At 45.3% G+C, this 23,002-nt stretch overlaps 2 protein-coding genes across 6 annotated transcripts; both read right to left on the bottom strand.

The window, feature by feature from the left end:
* Positions 1–2,216: 2,216 nt before the first annotated feature.
* Positions 2,217–11,587, bottom strand: LOC133366205 (sulfotransferase 1C2-like). 3 transcript variants are annotated; one of them, XM_061589061.1, is made up of 8 exons: positions 11,347–11,584; positions 11,060–11,237; positions 10,840–10,968; positions 10,660–10,757; positions 9,212–9,338; positions 7,344–7,438; positions 6,019–6,199; positions 2,217–2,834 (listed from the first exon to the last, which is right to left on the bottom strand). In XM_061589061.1, exons 2-8 carry the CDS (start codon positions 11,229–11,231, stop codon positions 2,722–2,724), a joined length of 915 nt encoding a protein of 304 aa, XP_061445045.1. In that variant the 5' UTR covers positions 11,232–11,237; positions 11,347–11,584; the 3' UTR covers positions 2,217–2,721. The 3 variants fall into 3 exon arrangements, with proteins under 3 accessions (XP_061445045.1, XP_061445046.1, XP_061445047.1); XM_061589062.1 differs by having other exon boundaries at positions 11,060–11,234; XM_061589063.1 differs by having other exon boundaries at positions 2,772–2,834; positions 5,954–6,199; positions 11,347–11,587.
* Positions 11,588–16,994: 5,407 nt separating this feature from the next.
* Positions 16,995–21,793, bottom strand: LOC133365992 (sulfotransferase 1C1-like). 3 transcript variants are annotated; one of them, XM_061588571.1, is made up of 7 exons: positions 21,622–21,793; positions 21,341–21,469; positions 21,150–21,247; positions 20,477–20,603; positions 19,957–20,051; positions 19,566–19,746; positions 16,995–17,289 (listed from the first exon to the last, which is right to left on the bottom strand). In XM_061588571.1, exons 1-7 carry the CDS (start codon positions 21,791–21,793, stop codon positions 17,177–17,179), a joined length of 915 nt encoding a protein of 304 aa, XP_061444555.1. In that variant the 3' UTR covers positions 16,995–17,176. The 3 variants fall into 3 exon arrangements, with proteins under 3 accessions (XP_061444555.1, XP_061444557.1, XP_061444556.1); XM_061588573.1 differs by having other exon boundaries at positions 17,201–17,289; positions 19,554–19,746; XM_061588572.1 differs by lacking the exon at positions 16,995–17,289 and adding an exon at positions 17,343–17,395.
* Positions 21,794–23,002: the final 1,209 nt, after the last annotated feature.

The raw sequence follows: 23,002 nt of genomic DNA, 5'->3' as shown, positions 1-23,002 counted from the left end.
TTTAAAACTTATTAAAACAAAGCAACTTTAAAAACATATTAAAACAAAGTATGTTATATACTAAAAAGCTTTAAAAACATCTAAAAAAGTAATTCCAACACAGATGCAGACGGGGATAAGGTCTCTTCTTAGAAGGCTTGTTCAAAGAGGAAGTTCTTTAGTAGGCACCAAAAAGATATGGTGCCTGTCTAATATTTAAGGGGATGGAATTCCAAAGGGTAGGTGCCACAACACTAAAGTTCCGCTTCCTGTGTTGTGTGGAATGGACATCCTGACAAGATGGTATCTGCAGGACGCCTTAATGAGCAGAGTCAGTGATCGACTGGGTATATAAGGGGTAAGATGATCTTTCAGGTAAACCTGCTCTTTCAGAGGGAATACAACCCCATCCAAAACAGGCAATTGACCAATTATCCACACTCAGGAACCACCAACCCACAGAGGCTCCGTCTTGCTAGGATTCAGACTCAATTTATTGGCCCTCATCCAGCCCACCACTGAGTCCAGGCACTGGTCCAGGGCTTGCACAGCTTCTCCCGATTCAGATGTTACAAAGAAATAGAGCTGTACACATCAAGCTACAGTACACATAAAGAAATATTTTCTCAAAAACTGCTCCAGGAAAGTGTACAGAAGAGAAACACACACCACCTGCCATCTATCAACTCTCTAAACTCTTTTAACACATTCAAAATAGCCATCTTTTATTCTCTGTACACCAAATTTGGCATGGGCCACCCTAAATCTACCTCTCCCATTGTGCCAAGTATCAAACCAGTTGGCATTTTCTCACTATAAGCTGAAGAGCCCTTAAAACTGGAATGTTGCCAACCTTCCATTCTTGATACCTCATCCTGCAACCAACTTCAGAAGCTGCCAACACCAGAGGTGACCACTGAGAGTAGGGTTTGCTATGTTAGTTTTGCCCGGCATAGGATCAGTTGGACCAATATTCTGGTGCAGTGTTTTATTTTCATTTTGATTGGGCGTGCTTGCTGTTCCTCCCATTCCCCTTCTTTTAAATATTCCTCTTAAATAAACGGCTGAACTGGATTTTCTGGCTGTACTGGTTTCTGTACACACTCGAAGGGCTGGGTGTCCTCCCACATGGCTTAGACTGTTTGGGCTATGCTACTGGTTGATAAACTGCCTGGGGGAGGGAGTAGGAGGGAAGCCAGACTGAAGCTGTCAAGCAGGAGACTTGGAATTTAGCTGGCTGTTCCCCTACTCCTGAGTAGACTAATAGGAAACCTGTCCCTCTTGTCCTTGAGGTCATATAAGCTGGTAGTGACAAGCAGAGAGAGAAAGAGGACAGGTCACCCATTGCTAGGGAGTCGGTGCGGGAATAGGTGTGGCTGTCCGCCACAGTGCTGTCTTGGAAATGTCTCACTGCTCAAAGGAGAGGAGAACACACAATAAAAATTTGTGGCATGGGAAGTAAAGCCTGTCTCAAGCACAAGACGTGCATGACAATGCGGGATCCATGCTTTCAAATTTGCATCTGCCCCAGGTAAACCTAGAACAGAGTGTGGATACAATTTAAAACACCCAAAGGTCATGTGGGCAGGGAATGGGCACGGTAAGATCTGTCCATTTCGGTTCTCTCAGTTCCTCATTTTTCCAGTCTTAAATTTAGTTCTCCACATTGCTGCACCAATTTGAGATTTAAAAAAAAAATCCTCATGAAAATTCTCCATTAGTTTAGTGTCAATTTCTCCTAATAAACACATTTTTGTAAGCTGTTTTGACTGGTGTACACATTTTTGCAAGCTGTTTGTCATATAATGCATTTTTGCACGTTATTTTCACTCATATATTCATTTTTTTTGCACGCTTTCCCTTAGTGTATGCATTTTTCTAAGCATTGTTTGGTTGGTGAACTGCATCACAAAATTCAAATAACTGTGAATTTCCAAAGGATGCCTGTTTCAGTTCCCATGTTTCAGAAAATGTGAATTTGATAGATTCGGCTTGAAATGCAAACTGAATTGAAATTCTCACTCTTCCCTAGCAGGGAGTGATGAACCTTCCCCCTCCTTTGCTTGGCACTCCCTTCCCCCAGTAAGGTTCACTTCTAGCATCAGAGTCCAACTGATGAAGAAAGGACTTGATAGGACAATATTTTATTTATTTATTAAATTTATACCCCACCCTTCCTCTCAGAAGGAGACCATGTGGGAACGTCGCTCAGGGGAGAGGGATCAACACACATTCTTTTCATGATCCACTGATGTTTCAGTACTGCACCTCCCCACTTTAGATCCGATTAGGGTAAACCCCTAGCAGAAGTCATTGTCAAGGATCTGTTGACCTTTAGGTTTAATTTCAGCTTCAAGCCATTTTCAGATCTCTAAAGGCTATTAATTTTACCATCACAATCTAAGTTTGTTGAGTACATGTGAGGATAAAACGGGGATATATCCTACTTTATAGCAGTTTGAGATTCTTGGAAGAAGGGCACGGCCCATATGTTACAAGTAATGTTTGAACTAGCTCTCACCATAAAAAAAAGTGGGAGGGGGGAGTAATTGTTCAGAAACATATTATTTTCATTTCACTGTACATCATTTTCAAAGGAAAAAATAATTGAAACAATACATTATTTTTTAAAAGGTCCATCCTCGCAACATGTGCTTGGATGGGCACTGATTGCAAATACAGTTTATTGTTATTAGCGCAGGTGAAAAACGGATAATCTCAATATGAGCCACAGAGGTGTGCTTATAGCTGTGTGCGGAAGGTCAGGCCACTGCCTTGTAGTAGCCGGGCACAGGTGTCATCTTGTTGTTCACTTTGAGCCACGGTGAAGTGCTCCTTCCAATCTCCTACAGTGCCTGCAGGTAAGGAAAACAATCCAGGGGAGAAAAAACATTTAACAATCCTTCAACAATATTCCTATCCTCTTTTCCTGTTATTCTTCTTACTCGGCAGATTTCAAACTTTCTGTCTTTAGAGAATCCATTCCCAAATTAAGTTAGTCTGCTCAGGAACTCCTGCACGGTTGCTTTAGAGGATTCTGGGAAGTATTCTAGGACAAACCCTTGGTTGACGTGAGGCATTCTTGGCCTCAGTGTTTCTTCCTTTGAACTAAATGCAAACGTACTGCCTTCAAGTTGATTCCGACTTATGGCGACCCTATGAATAGTGTTTTCATGAGGCTGAGCGGCAGTGACTGGCCCAAGGTCACCCAGTGAGCTTCATGTCTATGTGGGGATTCGAACCCTGGTCTCCCAGGTCATAGTCCAACACCTTAGTTTTGGTTCTCTCCATTTTTCATTTTTCCAATCTTAAATTCGGTTCTCCACATTTCTGCAACAATTTGCATTTTTTAAAATCCTCATGAAAATTCTCCAGCATTTTAAAGCAAATTTCTCCTAATAAACACATTTTTGTAGACAGTTTTGACTCAGGTAAACATTTTTGCAAGCAATGTCTCATCATATAATACATTTTTGTCAGTTATTTTCACTCTTATATTCTTTTCTATGCATTTTCCCTTACATATGCATTTTTGTAAACATTGGCTGGCGAACAGCATTGCAAAATTCAACTAAGTGCACATTTTGAAGGATGGCTGTGTTTCAATTCTCATATAGCTTCGGAAAGTGCACGTTTGATAGATTCAGCTTGAAATGTGAACAGCATCTAATTTCTCGCCTATCCTTAGTTTGAACTGAAAGCCTCTCTCTTGCTGTACATTCCAGGAGAAGATTGATAAAGGTATGCAAACTGTTCTGCAAAACCTATCTCCTGTTATTGATCTCTCCACTGAACCTATTACAAACTTCTTAGCAACACAAGAGTCATCAACTCTAAGCTACATGTCCAGTGGGCAGGGATAGGAGTTGTAACCCAGCAACATCTAGAAAGTCTCAGGTTCTCCTCCCTGTTTTAACCAAACAGATTTTTGGAGTGAGTGTCATTCCCATCTCTGCCATGAATTCACTGTTTGGCCTTGAGCCTTTCACCATCTCTCCGCTTCAGTACCTTAACTGGAAAATAGGAGTGAAATACTGGCCTACCTTACAAAGTTGTTGTAGAGGCAAACACAGTCAAGATTTTGCAGCTTAAAAGCTGCATGTAGTCCTTGTCACTCACTTATACCTGGAAGCAAATTCCTGGCAATTCCTGCGTCAGGCAGATTGTGCATTCATGGGACAGAACGGTGGGTGATAGGAGAAAGCCAGCTCTGACCATTATGGACTGTTAAGCTAACGAAAAGATGGTCAGTGAGCCCTAAGCCTCAACATTTGTTTATCGCCACTGTTCATCTTCCCAAACAGATTTTGACAAAGCTGTGAAATCTGTTTAGCAGAACTGAAAAGTGAGAAGGGTGATCTTAAGAGGTCAAGTATGTTTTTCTTTTGCTGATGTACAGAGACAGAAATATTCATGTATGAACAGTGTCCATGTAAGAATGCAACATTACAGGACTTTTACTTTCAGATAGGAGAAAGCTGGGAATCTTTCAAGAGATTTGAGTAGGAGTGTAGTTGTCTAGGGTCTCAGGGGGTCTTAGACCCCTTACTTTTTTCAGAGCAGGGTCTCAGCAAGGTCATTATGTCTCCAGCATCCTGTGAGACAATCAGCATGAAAGGGAAGTGCTTTAGTCACTGAGAAGAGACTTCTAACATGCTTCTTTGTCCTTTCCTGCTGATTGGAGCCAATCAGAGTGAAAGGAGGTGAGTTAGCCACTGAGAAGACTCTTAGCAGCTAACACACTCCTCTTTCATGCCGATTGGCTCCTAGGGATGTCTGTTGTTGTGGGAGAAAGTTTTAAAAGGATGTCATTCTTAATCCAGCAGCAAAAAGGGGGGGCATGGCTGTGGCTAACATGAAGGGTCCCTGCACTTCTGAATTTGCCGCTACATTACTGTATTTGAAAGAAATATAATGCAGATCTAGATAAAATTAGGTGACATGTAGATACCCCAGCTAAGAGGAGGGGTGCAGGTATGTGTGTGTAAAACAGTCAAAGGCAGAGAGAGCTGTGAGTTGGTTGATAGCACTAGGGATATGGGGTGTGGTAGTGTCTCTTTATGGTGAACTGCTGTAGGATAGCACAACAGCCGCCTTATGGAGTGCTCACAGCTTGCTCCACATGTATATTATAAATAAAGCAAATGTTGAAAAATAATGCTATATAGCACCATCACGCTGACATCCAAAGGAAAACAAACAGAGGCAGGATTTGCACTGGCAGGGAGGTAATGAACATGCAACAATCCTGGCTTTCAACGGACTTGATAGTAAAACCCCTTGCAGGCAAGGGTCACCTCCACTATTTTGCGGGAGAGATTCAATTGCACACCAGCAAATGTAGGTTTGGGCAATTAGAATGGATTAAAGAGCTCTGGTGCTCTGGCACAACAAGTCCACTTTAAAAAAACCCAAACATTTTGCGGTAAGGACAGTGATGGAAAAATGCACTAGAAAGTATGGGATGATAATTGATTGACGGGAAGTCATATAACCTCCCCACCCTAGCCAATCAGGATGAATGCTCAATAAAGAGCAGACATTGCCTACCTTCACACAAGCTTTGTGCAAGCAAATCAAGGTGAATGTTCAAGAAACAGGTCCTCTGGAAGTTATCACAGTTGATCTGACCTCTGTACATTAATCACACCTATTTAGCACCCTTTCTTCCCATCTGCAGCAATTCTCCTCTTCTAAAGGAAACACAGATGGTGTAACACATAATGGCACCTCTGAGCATGTACAGAGAAACTCTTCTTCACCGGTGAGCAAGTGCAGCTTTCCCACATATGCTTAAAAGAGTTAAGGGTGTTTTGCAGGGCAGCATCACAGGTCCCTTTCCAGAAACGAAGCACAGCCCATTTCTCAATCCTCCAGACTCCCAAAGTGTCTAAAGGCCATAGCTTACAATAGTCCTTCCATAACACTGCTGAACTTTATGCCCCTATTCTGAATGGGATGGAGTACTGCTCACTTTCGCGACTGCTCCTAACAGTCCCACATGCCCTCTCCCCCATCAGATGGGGCATCGGTCCCCACCTTTCCTCATGAAGGGCGATATGGCATGGTCCAGGATGCCAGAAGGCACGGTGGTGTAATTAGCCATTGGGTTTGTTTTCATGTACTCAAAATTTGTGTGTTGCACAATCTGGTCGAGAACTGATTCCAGTAGCTCTATGTCCAGGAACTGGGCTACCTTCCGGATTTCCCGGGCCGGGTCCTGGGGAGAGAGACAAGAGTTTTGATGGGAAGTGTGGTAAATCAGGTTGTATGCATCCCATTCTATCTGGTCAGGGAAATTCCAGAAAGAGGAAAACCTTATTTCAAAATCGGTGGTGGACCATTCCCATTGGGACTGATAGGGTGGAAGGCAGGGAGACTAACAGTAGGTGGAGCCAGAGCCAATGGGAGGCACAGCCAACAAATTCTAGATTTGTCCCCATCCTCTTCCCTGCTGAGTTCTACAAGGGGCAACACTGAGATTAAGAGGAGGAAACTCACAGTCATTGGGCTAATTGTAAACAAGAAGGCAGACAGGTGGGGGATGGCTAAGGGCAGATCGAAGTTGGTGGGACAGAGCCCCCTTTGCCCTTATGGACCAGCCTCCACTGAGACAGAGATTGGCCCATGCGGCTTTGGTCTAAATCTCAATGAGAAGGGGATCTCCCTTTCCCCATCCTATTTTCTCCCTCACCTACTGTCTAAAGACTTGTCCATTCCTGCCAGGATGAAGATTTTTCAGCTAATCACCTCTGCTCGTTTAAACTGCACCTCATGGGATTATTGTTACTTCAGTTTCTTCCTCAGTTTTACTACAATTAAAAGACCCAGCTGCTGTGGCTAAAAACAGTTTAAAAGCAAACACCAAACAAGAGGTTTTTTTCATACACACCCCTTATCCCTTCTTCTAGTGTAGCATCAACAGGCACTTTCGGGTTAAGAAACCAAAACCCACACTGGTTAGATTTTTTTTCCTTTCTGTACCTCTGTCAGGGGTAAACTACAGTTCCCAGGATTTTGGGGGAGAAGCCATGTGCTTTAAATGTACTTTAAATGTATGGTGTGGGTGTAATCAACCAAGAGGCTGCTGGTTTTGTGTAGACTAGCTTCAAAGCCTAAACCAAGCACCAACCAGACATTTGCCAAAACCAATAAGCAATTGTGGGATGAAATTATATTTTACATCAGGGAGGATTCTTGCTTCGCAACATTGAGACTGTTAGAAGAAACCTCACTGCACATGTTTCTTGAGCTATTAGGGCACTGCTGCCGGAAGCCCACAGCACCAGAATAATTGTTCAGAGCATTTCTAATACACAGATCCTCCCTTAGTGGAAAGTGCAACATTGGTGAATGCCTCTTACCTCTTTCATGTCTTCATAAAAGAGGTACAGAATTGGGTGACGGTTCTTAGCCTTCCACCAACCAAGAACATGGTCGGCCCATGAGCCATAGGCAACTACAAAGAGATGCAGGGAACATCATCAGGTCAATGTACAAATATTGCAACAAGTGCAATAAGATCTGCACTGGCAGTTGGAACTCCCACCATCGCCCTCCCCAGCACTTTCCTTTGGTCTCCTCTGGGGGAGAGAAGAGGGAGTGCAGGACACGCAATAATGGGCTCAAGTTGCAGGAAGCCAGATTTCGACTGGACATCAGGAAAAACTTCCTAACAGAGCCATACGACAATGGAACCAATTACCTTGAGAGGTAGTGGGCTCTCCGACACTGGAGGCATTCAAGAGGCAGCTGGACAGCCATCTGTCGGGAATGCTTTGATTTGGATTCCTGCATTGAGCAGGAGGTTGGACTTGATGGCCTTATAGGCCCCTTCCAACTCTACTATTCTATGATTCTATGAGCCAGCAGTAGGTCACCTAGCCTGGCAAGAGGAACTCTCCTCTTGAACTGTGTTTAAGGCAGACTCCTAAGGCTCCTTGGAGTTCAGCAAGACAAGCACCTGGAACTCTATTGCCTGTTAGCTTTCTTTCATTTTTGTTGTTGTTGTGTACTTACGTGTTTAAATCTAGATTGCTTCTTTTGTAATACTGGATTGATTTTCTGTTTGTTAAATTGCTGGTTTTTGTCCCATTTGAATGTATTATGTTTTGTGAACTGATTTCTTTCCCCTACCCCAATGATATGCATTTTGAATGTTTGTGGTAAGCTGCTTTGGGCACAGCTTGCTATAGACAGGTGGCATATAAATAAACTCAACCAACCCACCCACCCAAGAGAGAGAAAGTGAAACATGGCACCCAGGTCTGTGTCTGCCACTTCTCCAAAGTGTGACTGACTTTTCCCTGGCTGGAATGAAAACAGTAAAGAACTTCAAAAGGTTCATGAGCATGCCTGTCCCCAATCTTCGTAGGATTTTGCTAACTCTCCATCCCTTGGGAATCTAATTTCCTTTCCCATATTAGACTTGGTGAAGGAGACTGTCATAAATTTAGGGGCCTGATCCACTCAGCGTTCACTCCCAACTGATACTGGGGTTACAACAGCCACTTGTGCAAAAATAATGGCAATTTACTGATGACAGTTGGAATTTTGATTCAGGATAATATATACAGTGTATCCAAAGAAAAGCTCACACGCCCCTCATTTGTTACCCTGCATCCCAAAAGTGTAACAGGAAGTTGCTCCTGGGACCTGTTCCTGACAGGTAAGCAGCTCAATTCTGCCTCCAGGGTGTGAACAGAGAAATGAGCCAGACTCCCTAGGATTGTAAAATGTCTCTCCCTCCTTTCTAGGAAACTCAGAAAATGGGCATTCCCTCCAAAATAAGGGGAGCCTCAGCTTCTCAAGGGAAGTGTTCATGAACTTAGCCTGATCCTGAAGTTAGCTCATCAAAGGGAAAGTAGTGCTAGACAACAGCAAGGATTGTTTATATTCTACCTGTCTATCTGCGCACTAGCTGAGTGCAAAAAGCAGGTATGAGACATGCAAAGGCCTACACTCAATGGTGGCTGGTGGTTCCATGTCATTGCGACAGTGGAATCCGCTCTGGGTTTTAGCCTGAACTTTCAGGGGCTGTCCAAGGTGCTGAAATCTCTTCCTACATTGTCTCCCTTACATGGAGCCATCAGCCACAGCCTCCTTTCTATACATTTTAAGCTACCATGTAAGTTGCTGTGAGGGTTCAGCTAGTTCCTTGCCATCTTCCAGCTGATTTCACTATAGAAACTCCCCTAGAAGAACAAGTAGGTACCCTCTAGCCTCCACTCACCCTTCCCGGCAATGAAATTCTCCAGAAACTCTTCCCACGTTCCAGCGTTCGGAAGAAGTCGGTTCATGCGGTGGAAGTGGAAGTAGGAAACTGCATTGTCCTTGGCATTCCTGGCCACATAAATGATCTGCAGATCAAGAAAGAGCCCAGGAGTCTTAGCCATAAGCCTTTCACTCTCCGCTGCTCCAGTGTGCAAGAATCATCTCATCCCTCTAAGATTTTTTGTAGTGCTTAATTGTTTTACCGAAGAATCCTATGCATTTTGACTCAGAAACAAGTCCCATGAATTCAGTGAGAATTACCCCGCCCAGTAAGTTTGCATAAAACTGCCACCAAGTTATCTTGAAGACACAAACTCTGACCCGATCACACCACAATGAGAGAGGTGTAGAAGCTGCAGTGACTATGGTCATATCCACACCATACATTTAAAGCACATGGCTTCCCCCAGAGAATCCTGGGGATTGTTGTTTGTTAAGGATGTTAGGAATTGTAGCTCTGTGAGGGATAATCTTCCGTTCCCAGGATTCTCTGGGGGAAGCCATAACTGTTAATGTGCTTGTAATGTATGGTGTAGTTGTGACCAAAGACAAAGCCTCTTTAGAAAGTCACTTGTATTAGTTCAGTTGTGAAGTACACAATGTTTCTCCCCATCATTAATGTTCCATGCTTCACAACTGCTTCTACATTCCTGATATGTTAGAACAAGCAAGCGAATAAAAACAGGTTGCCAACCCTGATTTTAAAAGGAGAAAATATCTGGGGATCTGCAGCTTTGTATTATAAAAACTCGCTTATAGTGCATCCTATACATGTATGCACAGACGCAAGCCCATTGAGCTCAATGAGATTTTCTTCCAGCCAACCGGCTATAAGACTGAAGTCTTAAATCATAGAACCACCAAGACTACAGGAAATAAATGAGTTTGTTTCTGTTGCCCTGATGTTAAACAAATTTACTTGAGATTAAGTAGTAATAATTTGGTTGTATATTTAAAGTAAAAATAATAACATGAGCATCTGTAACCAGCCATCATACCTGACCAGCTACTCTTGAGCTACAAAATAAAGTATTTTTAAAGATAAGAAAGAAAGGAAGGAAGGAAGGAAGGAAGGAAGGCTGCTGCAGTGACGCCCATACCAGCCTATCTGCTGCCTCCATCACCTGCTGCTCTCTAGGTGGTCCCTAACTGCATCATGGGTCCCAAGGGGAGGGGCTGTAGCTTGGTGGTAGAGCATCTGCTCTGTATGCATAAGGTACCAGTTCAGTCCCCGACATCTCCAGGTAGAGCTGGGAGACACCCCTTCCTGAAACCCTGGAGAGCCACTGCCTGTCACTTCCTATGTTCCTAAAATTTAGCCAAGAAATTTAAAGAGAATTTAAAGTACAGAATCTTGGCTCCTATTTAGCTGCGTTTTCCCATTGACCTCGCCCCACCGGTCCTGACCTTGCAGTTCTGTTCCCAGAAGGAAGGCGGCAAGAGTTGCACTGGGCAATGAGATTTGACCGTCCGTGGAGAGGCCATTGCCTCTGCTTCCTCAAAGCCTGCAACACCGGAGGGCAACATTCAGCAACTCTTCACCCCTCCCTCCCCTATCATCTCCCCGAATCAATCCCTGTTACTCACCTGAGGGTAAGGGTTTTGGGGGAAACAGCTCTATGTAGGGACACCGCTGGTGGATGGGGGCCCGAGCGCATTTCTGTGGGTCCCCTCCATGCTGGATCATGTCCACAATTTCCTGCATCCATGTGGTCCCTGCCAGAAGTGAGTGGGAAAGGGTATCGGAAATCCAGACTCCAACCAATGGCCCTCAGTCTCCCTTTTTCCATTCCCATATTGTACTTACCTGCTTTGGGGTAAGTGCAAATGAGAAGGTCATCAGGACGGGCACGAAAGCCTTTTATTCTACCCCAGTTCTCTGCAGTTTCATCGGGCAAAGGGATTCCCTCAATCTCCACTAGTGTCGGGCGCTTGATGGACTTCGGGTCAAAACCTTCTTGCTCAGATTCGAGACCCATCACCTGCTAGTGAAGCAACAGGAATAATATGGCGTCATGCCCCCTTGCCGTCCCCTAAGCAGCCACTCTGCCTGCAGCACCACTTGCCGACACTGGAAGAAAAGAACCTGCCCACCTGCCAGCTTCACTCCTGTTGCAGATTCTCAAGAGTTGCTCGCTTTCGTCCCTCTGCCTCTCTCCTGCTTCCTCAAGAATCTGCACAGCACAGAAACTCTCTGGGGCGTGTCCGTTTACGACAGAGCAGGGAGTGAGGGAGAGTGCTCCTGGCTGATGCTTCTCTCACGCTAGGACTGGGCATCCAGCCAGGAGAGTTGTGGATCACAGCCAGTGGGGCCACCAGAGCAGGACTTTGTGGCAAATGCCAAGGGCCCCCGCTCAGCAGAACAAGCAGGAGGGGCCCTCAAGTGCAAGAGGGCTGGCTTACCATATTTTAAAGTAAGTGATGTAATCTAAAAAGCTCCCCCCACCTCCCTGCCGGTAAAACTCTTCCGGTTGATGTTAACATTGTGTAGCTGCGCCAATGTGTGGGATAAAGGCCCTGTGTGAAAGGCACTATCAGAGAAATCTGATCTGCACCCTGCATCATCTGGATCCTTTCAGAGAACCCAAGTGTCTTTTGGGTGATGCGGTTTGATCTTTGCTTCACCAGCAATCCTGATGCCAAATTTAGAACAAGAAACACTACAGCCCTGACTCCTATTTGCTTCTGGTACACAAACATTTAGAAGCCAGTACTGCCTGCTGAATAAAGAAACTGATTGGGAGGCAAAGTCCCCTGTGCCGCTGACATAACATCTTCTCTTGGACACCTTCCGCAGCTCTGAGGAGGAATGGGCACAGAATGTCTTGCTATGCAGGGAGGGAGACACCTCCCCCACTGCTGCCTACCTTTGCTCCTATATTACATACAGACCTGTCTCAGGATGAAAAGCAAAGTTCCCACGTCTCAGGCATCTTTCCTGCTTTATTTGGAGCTCCACCTCCCCCCTGATCACCTGCATCCACACTTATGTGTCCACACTTTTGCCCAACTCAGCAGATGTTTCTTTTTGCAGTTTTCACGAGGGTGGTCTCAGATTTGATGCCGAGAGCCTCCTAGGCTTTTAAACCAGGAGGAGTTCAACATTAATGCAGAGGCTGCTCCAGAGGGGTATCTCAGGACTCCACTGCCACCACCATGACAACCAGAAGGTCATGGGGCAGTTTGGCACCTAGCAGGCCATTAGCTGGATTTGGGGCTCTGGACCAGGCAGAATGAGAAAGGTCAGGAAGTGCAGCATCAGGGTAGACATGAGGATCAGGGAAGGGGAGTTGCTGTGGTCTATAGGGATTCTATCTCCCTCTCCAGACTTCCTGTCCACTTGAGTGGGGATCTAGAGTGTTTTGTACTTGGTCTTGGGTTATTAGGATAGATTAGGGATTCTGCTGGTTTATTCACGTTTTGCTGCCCAGCAGTTCCCTTGCTTGAACTGACGGAGATGGTTTCAGAAGTGGTGTTGAAGACTCCCCAACAATGGGGCTGTCGCAACATGTCATTGGTCCGACACATGTGGTAGGCCTCACTCTGAATCTCATTTTCTCAGCTGGACAAGAAGAAGGTGAACTGAAAGTGGGGGATATTAACATAAGTTCCTTGTCATGGTCGAATTACCTCCTGCTCATATTTAGGCTTTCAGCACCTTTTCCCCCTGCAGAGGAGAGGGACCTATTAGGATTGTCCGCCCTTAGGGGCTTATGGATCCAGACAGTTCTGGGGGATTTTCCAGCTGATAGAACTGGCCCTCCAGCTGTGGTTGATTTGTGGAATATGTAGATGACCTGGCACAATCGTCCCTGAGTGCCCTCTCCTGCTGTGTGTCCTGGCCAAGTCTGTTGGAATCAGACTCACTCGCTGGTGTATTTTTCTCCGGTATGTTTAGTGAAAAACTTTAGTTTAGAGTGCTTCATGGAACAGCTTACAGGTCACACAAGGTTCTGCATCTCTACACAGCATAAATAGGCATGATTACTCAAAGCTAAGATGCTGTTGCAGCAATTAGATCAACAGACACAAGCGGGCCTTTTCCATGTATGTGAGGAAGGTGTCACAGAATGGGAACACGAGTGCATGTGAGCACTCCTCGTAGGTGGGCAACTGGGGGCCATCTGAGCCTGCCAGTGTTGTTGTCTTCAGGTCTGGCACCTCATTGAGATTCTCCTCCCCTAGAGGAGGTGTGCAGCAGCAGCTTGAGAGAAGGGGGGTGGAGGGGAGAAGAAGGGATGGCCCTGATCAGCCAGCATCTCTTCTGTGACTGGAGCTAAAGAGGAGGAGCTGTCAAAAGTACTAAACCTTACTGCTTGCTGGTTGCAAGTTGCTAGGACCCTCCCCTTGGTCCCATTCTGTAGCTTTGTCATCTTCATCAGCATCAGCATCACTCCAGGACCACTTCTCACAGCTCATGACACTGTGTGGAGTCTGTTCAGCTCCTTGGTGTACTGTACATCAGAGCTTAGGGCAATGAAACAAGTTGGGAGACAGCTTGAACACAAGTGGAGAAAAACTCCAGGTGAATGTAATCAAACACTGGAGAGTGCTCAGGATAGAGCCTGCTCAGTGGCAGCGAAGGCAGTAAAGAAAGCACACTTTGCTGTCTCCGTTATACCCTCATTATGCTATCCAGCAGAGCTTTTCCAGGTTGTTCGGAGCCTTTTACATTCTGGCCCAAAGGAGGTGGTAGAATCAACAATGACTCGCCATGGCCTGTTTGCAAAGCATATTGAGGGTAAAATCGCTTGCATCTGCCAGGACCTTGGGTCCACAGTTATAGCGGATGAGTCCCAAGGGGTGTCCAGAGCACTGTCTTGTCCTGTTGCTTTTGACAAGGTTCAGTTAGTAAGGCTTGAGGACGTGGACAAGGTGCTTGGTTCTGTCCTGGTGAACTCTTGCTCCTTGACCCTTGCTCCTCATGGCTGGTAAAAACTAGCAGCGGAGGGCAGCCAGCTAGGCCAGGGAAGTGTTTAATGTCTCCTTGCAAGAGGGGGTGGTCCTCACCTGTTTAAAGGAGGCAATAGTAAGACCACTCCTTAAGAAACCCTCCCTGGATTCAGAAAATCTAAGTAATTGTCAACCGATTACTAATTTCCCATTTGGGGCAAGGTTCTTGAGCGTGTGGTTGTGGGCCAGATACAAGCTCTCTTGGATGAAACTGATTTTTTGATCCATTTCAATTGGGGTTTAGGCCTGGTTTGGGCATGGAAACTGCCTTGGTTGCCTTGTATTGTCCTATGTCAGGAGAGAGTCAGAGGGAATATGTCCCTGTTAATTCTCCTTGATCTCTTCTGCAGCAGCGTCACTAGCGGGAGTGCAGGGGGGTGCGGACCTCTGGTGCGCGCCCTCCCAGGGGCATGGACGAGGTGGCTGGGCTTGCGTGCGCGCGCACTCGAGGCCAGCCACCCCGTCCATGCCCCTGGGAGGGCGCACGCCGGAGGGGCACCCAGCCGGAGAAGGCCTGGGAACGCCGGCGCGCCTCCCTCGCCCTGCCGACACTGCTCCCAGTCTCGCCCACCCGCCTCCGAGGAGGAGTTGGAGCAGCCTTGCCAGGCAACAGCGCGGGGCTGGGCGGCTCTGGGTGTCACCCCCCTCATGGTGACACCCGGGTACGGGTCGCACCCTCTGCACCCCGGTACTGATGCCCCTGCTCTTCTGGTATTCTCCTGCAGTGGCTGTCCAAGTTGGAGGTGGGCGGTACTGCTTTTCAGTGGTTCCAATCCTACTTGGATGGTCATCTTCAGAGGGTGATATTTGGGGAATGTTGTTCAGCCCAGTTTGATTTTATCCCCCATGCAATTTACTTCTTGTGAAACCTCTGAGTGAGATCATCCAGAGTCTTGGAAGTACTTTGTCAACAATATGCTGATGATGCACAGCTCTACTTCTCCTTTACATCTGCAGGTGTGGCAGTGGATGTGCCAGATTGGTGTCTTGCTTCGGGAATGAACTGGATGAGAGCCAGTAAACTGAAACTTAATCCAGATAAGACTGAGGCGCTGTTAGTGGGTGATTCCCTAGACCAAATGGATGGGATGTGGCCTGCTCTGGATGGGGTTACACTCCCTCTGAAGGAGCAGGTACATAGCTTGGAGGTACTCCTGGATCCATTACTGTCACTGGAGACTCAAGTTGCTTCTGTGCCTCAGAGTGCCTTCCATCAGCTTCAACTGGTGGCCCAGCTGTGCCCCTATCTGGACAGGGATAGCCTAACTGCTATTGTTTATGCTCTGGTAACCTCTAGGTTAGATTACTGCAATGTGTTGTACGTAGGACTGTCTTTGAAGACAGTTCAGAAACTGCAGCTGGTGCAGAATTCGGCAGCCAGATGGTTGACTGGGGTAAGTCGGTCTGAACACAAATTCTGGCATGACTGCATTGGCTACCAATTAATTTCCAGGCTCAATTCAAAATGCTAGTTTGGCCTACAAATCCTTATGCAGCTCAGGACCACAATACCCAAGGACCGCCTCTCTCCATATGAACCAACCTGGACACTGCAATCATCATCAGAGCCCCTTCTTCGTGTGCACCATCCCCAGGAGGATCAGAGGGTGGCAACCCAAAAAAGGGCCTTTTCAGTAGTGGCTCCCAGCTGTGGAATCGTTACCCACAGAGGCACGCTTCGCACCATCTTTACCCATCTTTAGGCACCAGGCAAAGACCTTTCTCTTTTCCTAGGGTGTTGGCCCTTGATGAATGGGGTGTTGGCTATTGATGATCTCTTCTACCTGCCCTTTATTTGTATTGATAGTGTTTGCTTTAATGGATTTGTAATTGTCAGAAGAGTTTTTAAGTTATGTTGATGTTGTGTTTAATTTGTTAATGTAAGTCGCTTTGGGTCATCTTGGTGAGAAAAGCAACTAACAAATATTCAGAGCAGACCCATTGAAGTTAACAGACATAACTAACTTAGATTCATTAATTCAGTGGGTCTACTTTAAGTAGGACTAACATTGAACACCACCCATTATCTGTCTCTCACTGGCTTGGTAACACACCTGTACACAGTTACTGGGTTATTGGTAAGTTAAATGTTCAGAAGGAATTAGTGAGACTGAATGGGGGCAGTGGTGCAGATTTAGGAGAGCCATTAGGAGTTGGGTTTTGTTATTGTAGAGTGCGTAAGAAAATACTCCCCTATCTTTCCCTCCAGGGTCTCATAAGGGCTTCCTTTTACATGCAAGAGTTTCCTTCCAGTGGAAGAGTTCCCACTGCTTTCCAGGTTTTTGAAAGTACTCTTTATAGGGGATTTCATCATTTCAGAAAAGCCTCTGAAAAAGATTTAGATTGGCCCTTCTATGGTGCTATCAGGGCAAGACTCAGTAGAAAAAACAGGATGGCCCCAAATGCAGCAGTGGCTTACCACATTCTGAAGCAGGTAAAATAAGACATATTACAGTCTAAAGAGGTGGCTCCTGTAAGAGTCTAAATTTACCTAATTGCTCCCTCCTCTCTAGAAAGGGATACATGGGTGGCAGATTCACACACAAGGATTCCCAATAGCCTCCCACTCCATTTAGAACACCAACTTAAACCACAGTCAGATATTCAGATATCATTTAAAAACTATTGGTTTTCTCTTCCATGTTCACAGAATTATTCTGATAGTAAAACCAGTAGATGATGATCCCACGAATGATCACCCGATCTCCTTGAAATCTTATTGAAAGAAATACTTTAAAGAACTGGGTTTTCCCCCCCTCATCATCAAAATGGGTATATAACTGAGTAAACACAGTTACTTAATTTTACTGAAATTCATTTGCAAAGGAAAAGGCCAATACAAAGATACATCCAATTTTAAAAGGCCCTTACACAAAATTTGGTTTGACTGGCTCTTGCTTGTGGTTTCAAGTAACATCAACAATTGAGGCATGGCTTGATGAACATCTTGATGTATAGAACAGAGGTGTGCTTATAATTCTGTCCGGAAGAACAGGCCACTTCCCTCCAGTTCCCGGGCACAGACGTCATCCATCTGTTCGCTTTGGGCCACTGTGAAATGTTCCTTCCAGTCTCCTACGGTCCCTGAAGGTGGGGAAAACAATCCAGAAAAAAATGTTCTGCTTTGCAATTTTGAAATGCTGCATTTATTATTATGTAGTGCAGTCTGTCCCAACCTGTGGGTTACGACCTGCAAGTGAATCACAAAGCCTGTGTAAGTGGATCGTGGGCTTCATATGTAAACCCAAATATTTATTGCATTTAATCCTTAACTGGCATGATGATACCTTTAACAACTTTTTGTTTTGTTGGTACATTGTACCGGTTGCATTCAGAAAGGCTCAAGTCTTGCATTTTAACACTTGGGAACTGCTCTCTGGTGGCAGATCTGGTGACGGTTTGCCCAAAGGTGTTCACATACAAAATTGCTTTGAGTGACTATCACAGCTCACCTGTGATGCGCAGGCACTGCCTTTGGTGCCTTGCACTTGAGAGGCAAGCTGTATCAGCCACGCAAAACAACACGCTGTATGAGCACCGTGTGGCAAACCATCCATAGACCTGCTACCAGGGTTAGTTAATCGTTTAGCCAAGGGTGATTTCAAGTTTGCTTAGTCATAATTTGTCCATTACTTGCCTGCTGAAGAAATAGAGAAGTTTGAATGGGTGTGAAACTCTTTTGCAACTGATGTCATAAAGTTGTACAAAAAGAACAGCAATTCATTGAAATGTCAGTGTCATGTGACCCTCAAAGATAAATGTTTGGAACTGAAGTTATCCAAATTTTGGCTTCACGTTATCAAAATTACTCAGTTACTACTGATTATTCTGAGCTTCCTGATGGAGCAATATCTGTGTGAGGCAGATTTTTCAGCAGTGACTGCTCTAAAGATGAAATACAGTTTTTATTTATTATTACTTATTTATTAAATTTATATCCCGCCCTTCCTCCCAGTAGCAGGCTCTGTATCAGTAATTATCTGAGAAAATGCCTGATAGCTATCAAAACCCACATTGAACTACTCATTAGCAAAATGCAAGCTTAGCCATTCCACTGATACTTGCCAAAATGGACTTTATTGTGAATCAAACTATTTAAAAAATGCATAGTTTGTTATATCTGTATTTATCAACAGTGATGCAAGGGAGGGCATGTACAGTGTGTATCACTGCCTGATTGGTTGCCTCCATGGTGGTCAGTCTAGCTGTGGATATTTCATGGTCTTTTTCTGATTGGATGTTCTGGGCAATGTTGCTATGGATGCCGTGAGTATGGCTGTGCTCTGCTTAGACTGTTTTCTTTTCCTGGGGATTCCTCCTCTCCCCCGGTGGCCAGAAGGGGTTAGGATGCAGCTGTTATTTGCATGGGAGAATTGCCAGCACATCTCCCCTCTGGCCTAGATAGGGTTGCTCTGTTAGACTTTAAGTAAAAGTATAGTTTGTTTTGAAAATATTTGGTCAGAGGCTTTGCTATTCCCCCCCCCCCATGCCTATGTGTCATGCCATTCTACCCAGTATAGAGAGTAGGCTGGGTCCGGTTAAAGGGCTGTCATGTGTGTATGTATTCACGTGGTGGCAGCAGTGAGCAGTTTAGAGGAAGGAGGGGTTTGTTTTGTTGGTGTACTTGCCTCCCTTCCCATCTGGCAGTGCATGCTATAGTGAGTGCCATCACAATAAGAAAAATACCTATAAGCATGTCCAGAGAGCCTTTCCCTCTCCCTTAAGCAACTGCAGCCTTTTCACATCAACACAGAATTAAGGCTGCCTTTCAAGGAGGATGGCAGGACATCACGGGTGTGAACCCCAGCCCTTCTTTTTCTAGAAATGAAGGCCTGCCTCTAACCTCCCTTAGAGTGACAATGTCTCCTATCTTACAGAGGGCAGTCCTCTATATGAAGGAGTCCTCTCTTTGAGGTGTTGCCCAGTCGAAGGCCAATTTAAAGAGACAGAACCCTAAGAAGGGAGAGTGGAAGGGGGCCTTGAAGTTGCCCATCGAGAGTTAGCACACACGGACATCACATGCAGGTTACTGCTCCCATAGTCTTCCCCATTATGGTGAAACGTATTTTTAATGGGGAAAGTAGTAATTATATTTCAGTTTGCATCTACACATACAAATTAGCACATGCAAATTTGATGCACATCTGTGTTCTCTCTTTTGTTTGTATTAGTTGCCACCTTTGACAACTTTCTCAGTCCAAAATGACTTTGGAAGTTCCTTAAGCATATAGCTTATTGTGGACATTGCATGAACTTTCTGCCAGTCCTCAGAAGTGAATATACCTTGCTTGCTCCCCACAGTCTCACACAAGCCCCCTCTCCTATCAGATGCATGAGTAGAACCTCACCTCAGTTCCCACCTTTTCTCATGAAGGGTGACACAGCGTGGTCCAGGAGGGAGGGAGGCATTGTGCTGTAATTAGCCATCGGGTTTGCTTTCATGTTCTCAAATTTTGTGTGCTGCACAATCTGGTTCAGAACTGCTTCTTGGATATCTATTTCTAGGAACTGGGCTATTTTCTGGATTTCGCCAGCTGGGTCCTGGGGAGAGGGAGAGAGAGAGGGAGAGAGAGGTTGATGGGAAGGATGAATTCTAGCCGTGTGTGATAAGGATGCTCATTTTGATTTACGTCTTGCTTGACTAGGGCATTGCTTTCAGAAGTTTAAGAGCTCCAGAACTATTCTTTGAGAAGCAGAGTTCCTCTATAGCTGAGCTAGAGAGATGTGTGTCTGTTTGTCTAATCTGCTTACCTCTTTCATGTCTTCATAAAATAGATATAGAATTGGGTGGCGGTCCTTGGCCTCCCACCAACCACGAACATGGTCAAACCAAGAGCCCCAGGCAACTGCAAAGACAGAGAAGAAGTGGGGAGCAAATTCCATGTTGTTCAACACAGGCCTTGACAAATTGTACTCAATAGTTTGCATTTTCACAGTTGGAAAGAAAAAAGTAAAGTGCTTTGCTATGATGCATCACTCTCATGGCTAGTCTAATACTAGGGCTGACCCTATCAGCCTCTTGGTAACCCAGTAGGCTTCATTTTCCTTCCATATATAGAGACTGGATCCTGACCTTCTCTTTAAACCAGGTATGGAAAACTGGTGCCTCCAGCCCCCATTGACCCCAGCTAGTATGACCAATGGTCAGGCATGATGGGAATTGTCCAGTATCATCTGGAGGGTCACAGCTCCCCACTCTTGACTTGGGCCAAGCAGGCGCATTGATGCAGTATGATTTGTCTCTTGTTTTGCAACTGTTGTCTTTACTCACTCTTTCCATTAAGGAAATTCTCTAAATACTGATCCCAGTTTCCTGGCTCAGGCATCAACTTGTTCATTCTGTGAAAGTGGAAATAGGAGACCGCATTGTCCTTGGCATTCCTGGCCACATATATGATCTGTGGAAAGAAGAGAGAACCCAGGAATGCTGCCTCCCAGCTCTTCAGCCTCCCCTCCTCACAAGATTTCTCATCTCCTTCTCCCCACCCCCACTTTCAAGTGAAAGGTGCCGGGGTTAAAATATGTCTAGAAGCCCCAAACGCTTTGATTACGCCATCCCACCCCTCAAATGAATCAGGATCAGGGCAGATGTTGCAATTACTCAGGAAAGTCCCTCAACTACTGGTAAGAAGCAATCACTCATATTATTTCCCAGAGGAAATATGTTGCATTTATTTGTTTACCCATAAGCCATCACTACAGTACTAAAATATCAATGTAAAATAAAGTCCCAAAACATTATTTTACATATTCATCAACAGAACCAGGGATCAAATAAAACCTTTTACTCTGGACATGCTCATATATGCTCTTGCCTTTCATTATCACTTCATGTCTGCCAGGCTGGAGCCAGGAAACTGAAGCAGGTCCCAAGAGAGATCCATGTTTTACATTAACTTCCTGCCTCCCAGTGACCTCGCCCAACTTGTCCCCCTCTGACTGACCTTGCAATTCTGTTCCCAGAAGGAAGGTGGAAGCAGCTGGATTTGGAGGTGAGATTTGAGGGTGCGAGGTGAGGGCATTGCCTCTGCTACTTCCAAGCCTGAAAACACCAGAAGGCAACATTGGTATGTTCTGAGGAACTCTTTACTTCTCCCTCAGCCATCATCTCCCTCAAGCAGTGCCAGTTACTCACCTGAAGGGAGTGGTTTTGGAAGGAACAGCTCTATAAGGGGAATTCGTTGGTAGATGGGAGCCCGAGCACATTTCTTTGGGTCTCCTCCATGCTGGAGCATGTCCACAATTTCCTGGGTCCAGGTTGTCCCTGGTGGGACAGGGTTGGAGAAGAGATCTGAAAGTTAGCTCATTCTGCCAGTGGCCATCTTGTCTCCCCTGCTGTCTCATCTCTTCCCTACTACTATCCAACTTCCCCTCATTTTTATGTACTCCTCCCCTCACACACACACCCCAATTTACCTGCTTTAGGATAAGTGCAAATGAGCAGGTCATCAGGCTGGGCTTTGAAGTCCCATACAAGCCCCCAGTTCTCCACAAGCTCAATGGGAAAATGAACTCCCTCAAGCTCCACCGTCTTAGAGCGCTCAATAGACAGGGGATCCAAACTTTCTAGCCCAGCTTGGAGAGCCATCACCTGTTGTGACAGGAAGTGACCATGATTTATATTTATATAGCTGATCATTAGCAAACATTCCCTGGGTGGTTTACCACAAAATAAATTGTATCAAATGCTAGTCCTGCTCAGAGAAGACCTATGGAAACTATTGGACATAGTTTCTGAATAGTCCTAGCAGTGGATACAATAGATACTAACAATTAATAAAAGAGAGCAAAAATCATTTTTGCACAGAGCCAGCATAACATACATTTACAGCCTGGATTTAAAACACAGTTAAAATGCCTGGCTGAATGAAAAGGTTTTCTCTTGGTGTGGAAAAGACCACAAAGAAGGTGGCTGATGAAACTCTCTGGGGAGGCTATTCCATAGCGGAGGGGGTCTGGAAAGAATGTGATAACCACCCATCTCACTTACTTGGCAGGGACACCCAGAACAGGGCTTCCAAATTGGACCTTCAGGTTTGGGTAGACATATGTTGGAGGAGACTATTTTCTGGCAACCTTGTCCTAACTGTTTAGTGCTTTGTAAGGTAAAACCAGCCCTTTCATTTGGGTCAAGAAACAAGACTGGGAGCCAATGCAATGGATAAACCATTGGCATAATGTGATCAAAACATCCAGTCCCAGTTAATAAGCTTGCAGCTCCATTTTGAACTGACTGCAGTTTCCAGACTGTTTATAAAGGCAGCCCCATGTATAATGGATTGCTGCAGTTTACAATGGAGGTTACTAGAACACAGTTTTAGTTTTCCTGTTGTTGTGGAAAGTGTGACTTTAACAGATTCAGCTTCAAATGCGAACTGAATTGAATTTCTCACCCATCCCTAACAGAACATGGGTAACTGTGGCTAAGCTATCCTCATCCATTCATAGCTGGTGTATCAGCTGAAGCTGATAAAAGGCACTTTGAGGCCACAGGAGATACCTGAGCTTCTAATATCTGAGGGAAGAACCTCAGACATTAGAAGTTGCCTTTTCCTTCTCAAAAACACCAGCTCTGCTCCTGGATCAAATCTGAGGGGAAGAGTGGTTCTGGGGAGGAAAAGGCAGCCAAAACTGCCACTGACATTGGCGAAGGAAGAAGAAGGTAACTCCATCAAGCCCCTTTCTGAGAGGGTTTGAACTGTCTGAGCAAAAAACTGTGTGGCGGGAATTGTCCTCCGGGCTGGAGTATTGTCACCAGCTCTGCATTAGCTGCAACTGCTTCTTGAGCTTGCTTCGC

The sequence above is a fragment of the Rhineura floridana genome, chromosome 11 (assembly GCF_030035675.1).
Source record: "Rhineura floridana isolate rRhiFlo1 chromosome 11, rRhiFlo1.hap2, whole genome shotgun sequence".
NCBI lineage: Eukaryota > Metazoa > Chordata > Lepidosauria > Squamata > Rhineuridae > Rhineura > Rhineura floridana.
The sequence above is the reverse complement of the archived record's forward strand: the minus strand, read 5'-3'. Positions and strand labels throughout refer to the sequence as shown.

Bases quoted from the DNA above. Each gene is read 5' to 3' on its own strand.
- LOC133366205 (XM_061589061.1), bottom strand. From the start codon at position 11,231: ATGGGTCTCGAATCTGAGCAAGAAGGTTTTGACCCGAAGTCCATCAAG. The intron at 10,969-11,059 runs GTAAGTACAATA...CACTTCTGGCAG, and splicing joins TTGCACTTACCCCAAAGCAG to GGACCACATGGATGCAGGAA. The intron at 10,758-10,839 runs GTGAGTAACAGG...CCGGTGTTGCAG, and splicing joins CCCAAAACCCTTACCCTCAG to GCTTTGAGGAAGCAGAGGCA.
- LOC133365992 (XM_061588571.1), bottom strand. From the start codon at position 21,793: ATGGCTCTCCAAGCTGGGCTAGAAAGTTTGGATCCCCTGTCTATTGAG. The intron at 21,470-21,621 runs GTAAATTGGGGT...CTGTCCCACCAG, and splicing joins TTGCACTTATCCTAAAGCAG to GGACAACCTGGACCCAGGAA. The intron at 17,290-19,565 runs GTGGGAACTGAG...CCCCACCTTCAG, and splicing joins GTCACCCTTCATGAGAAAAG to GGACCGTAGGAGACTGGAAG.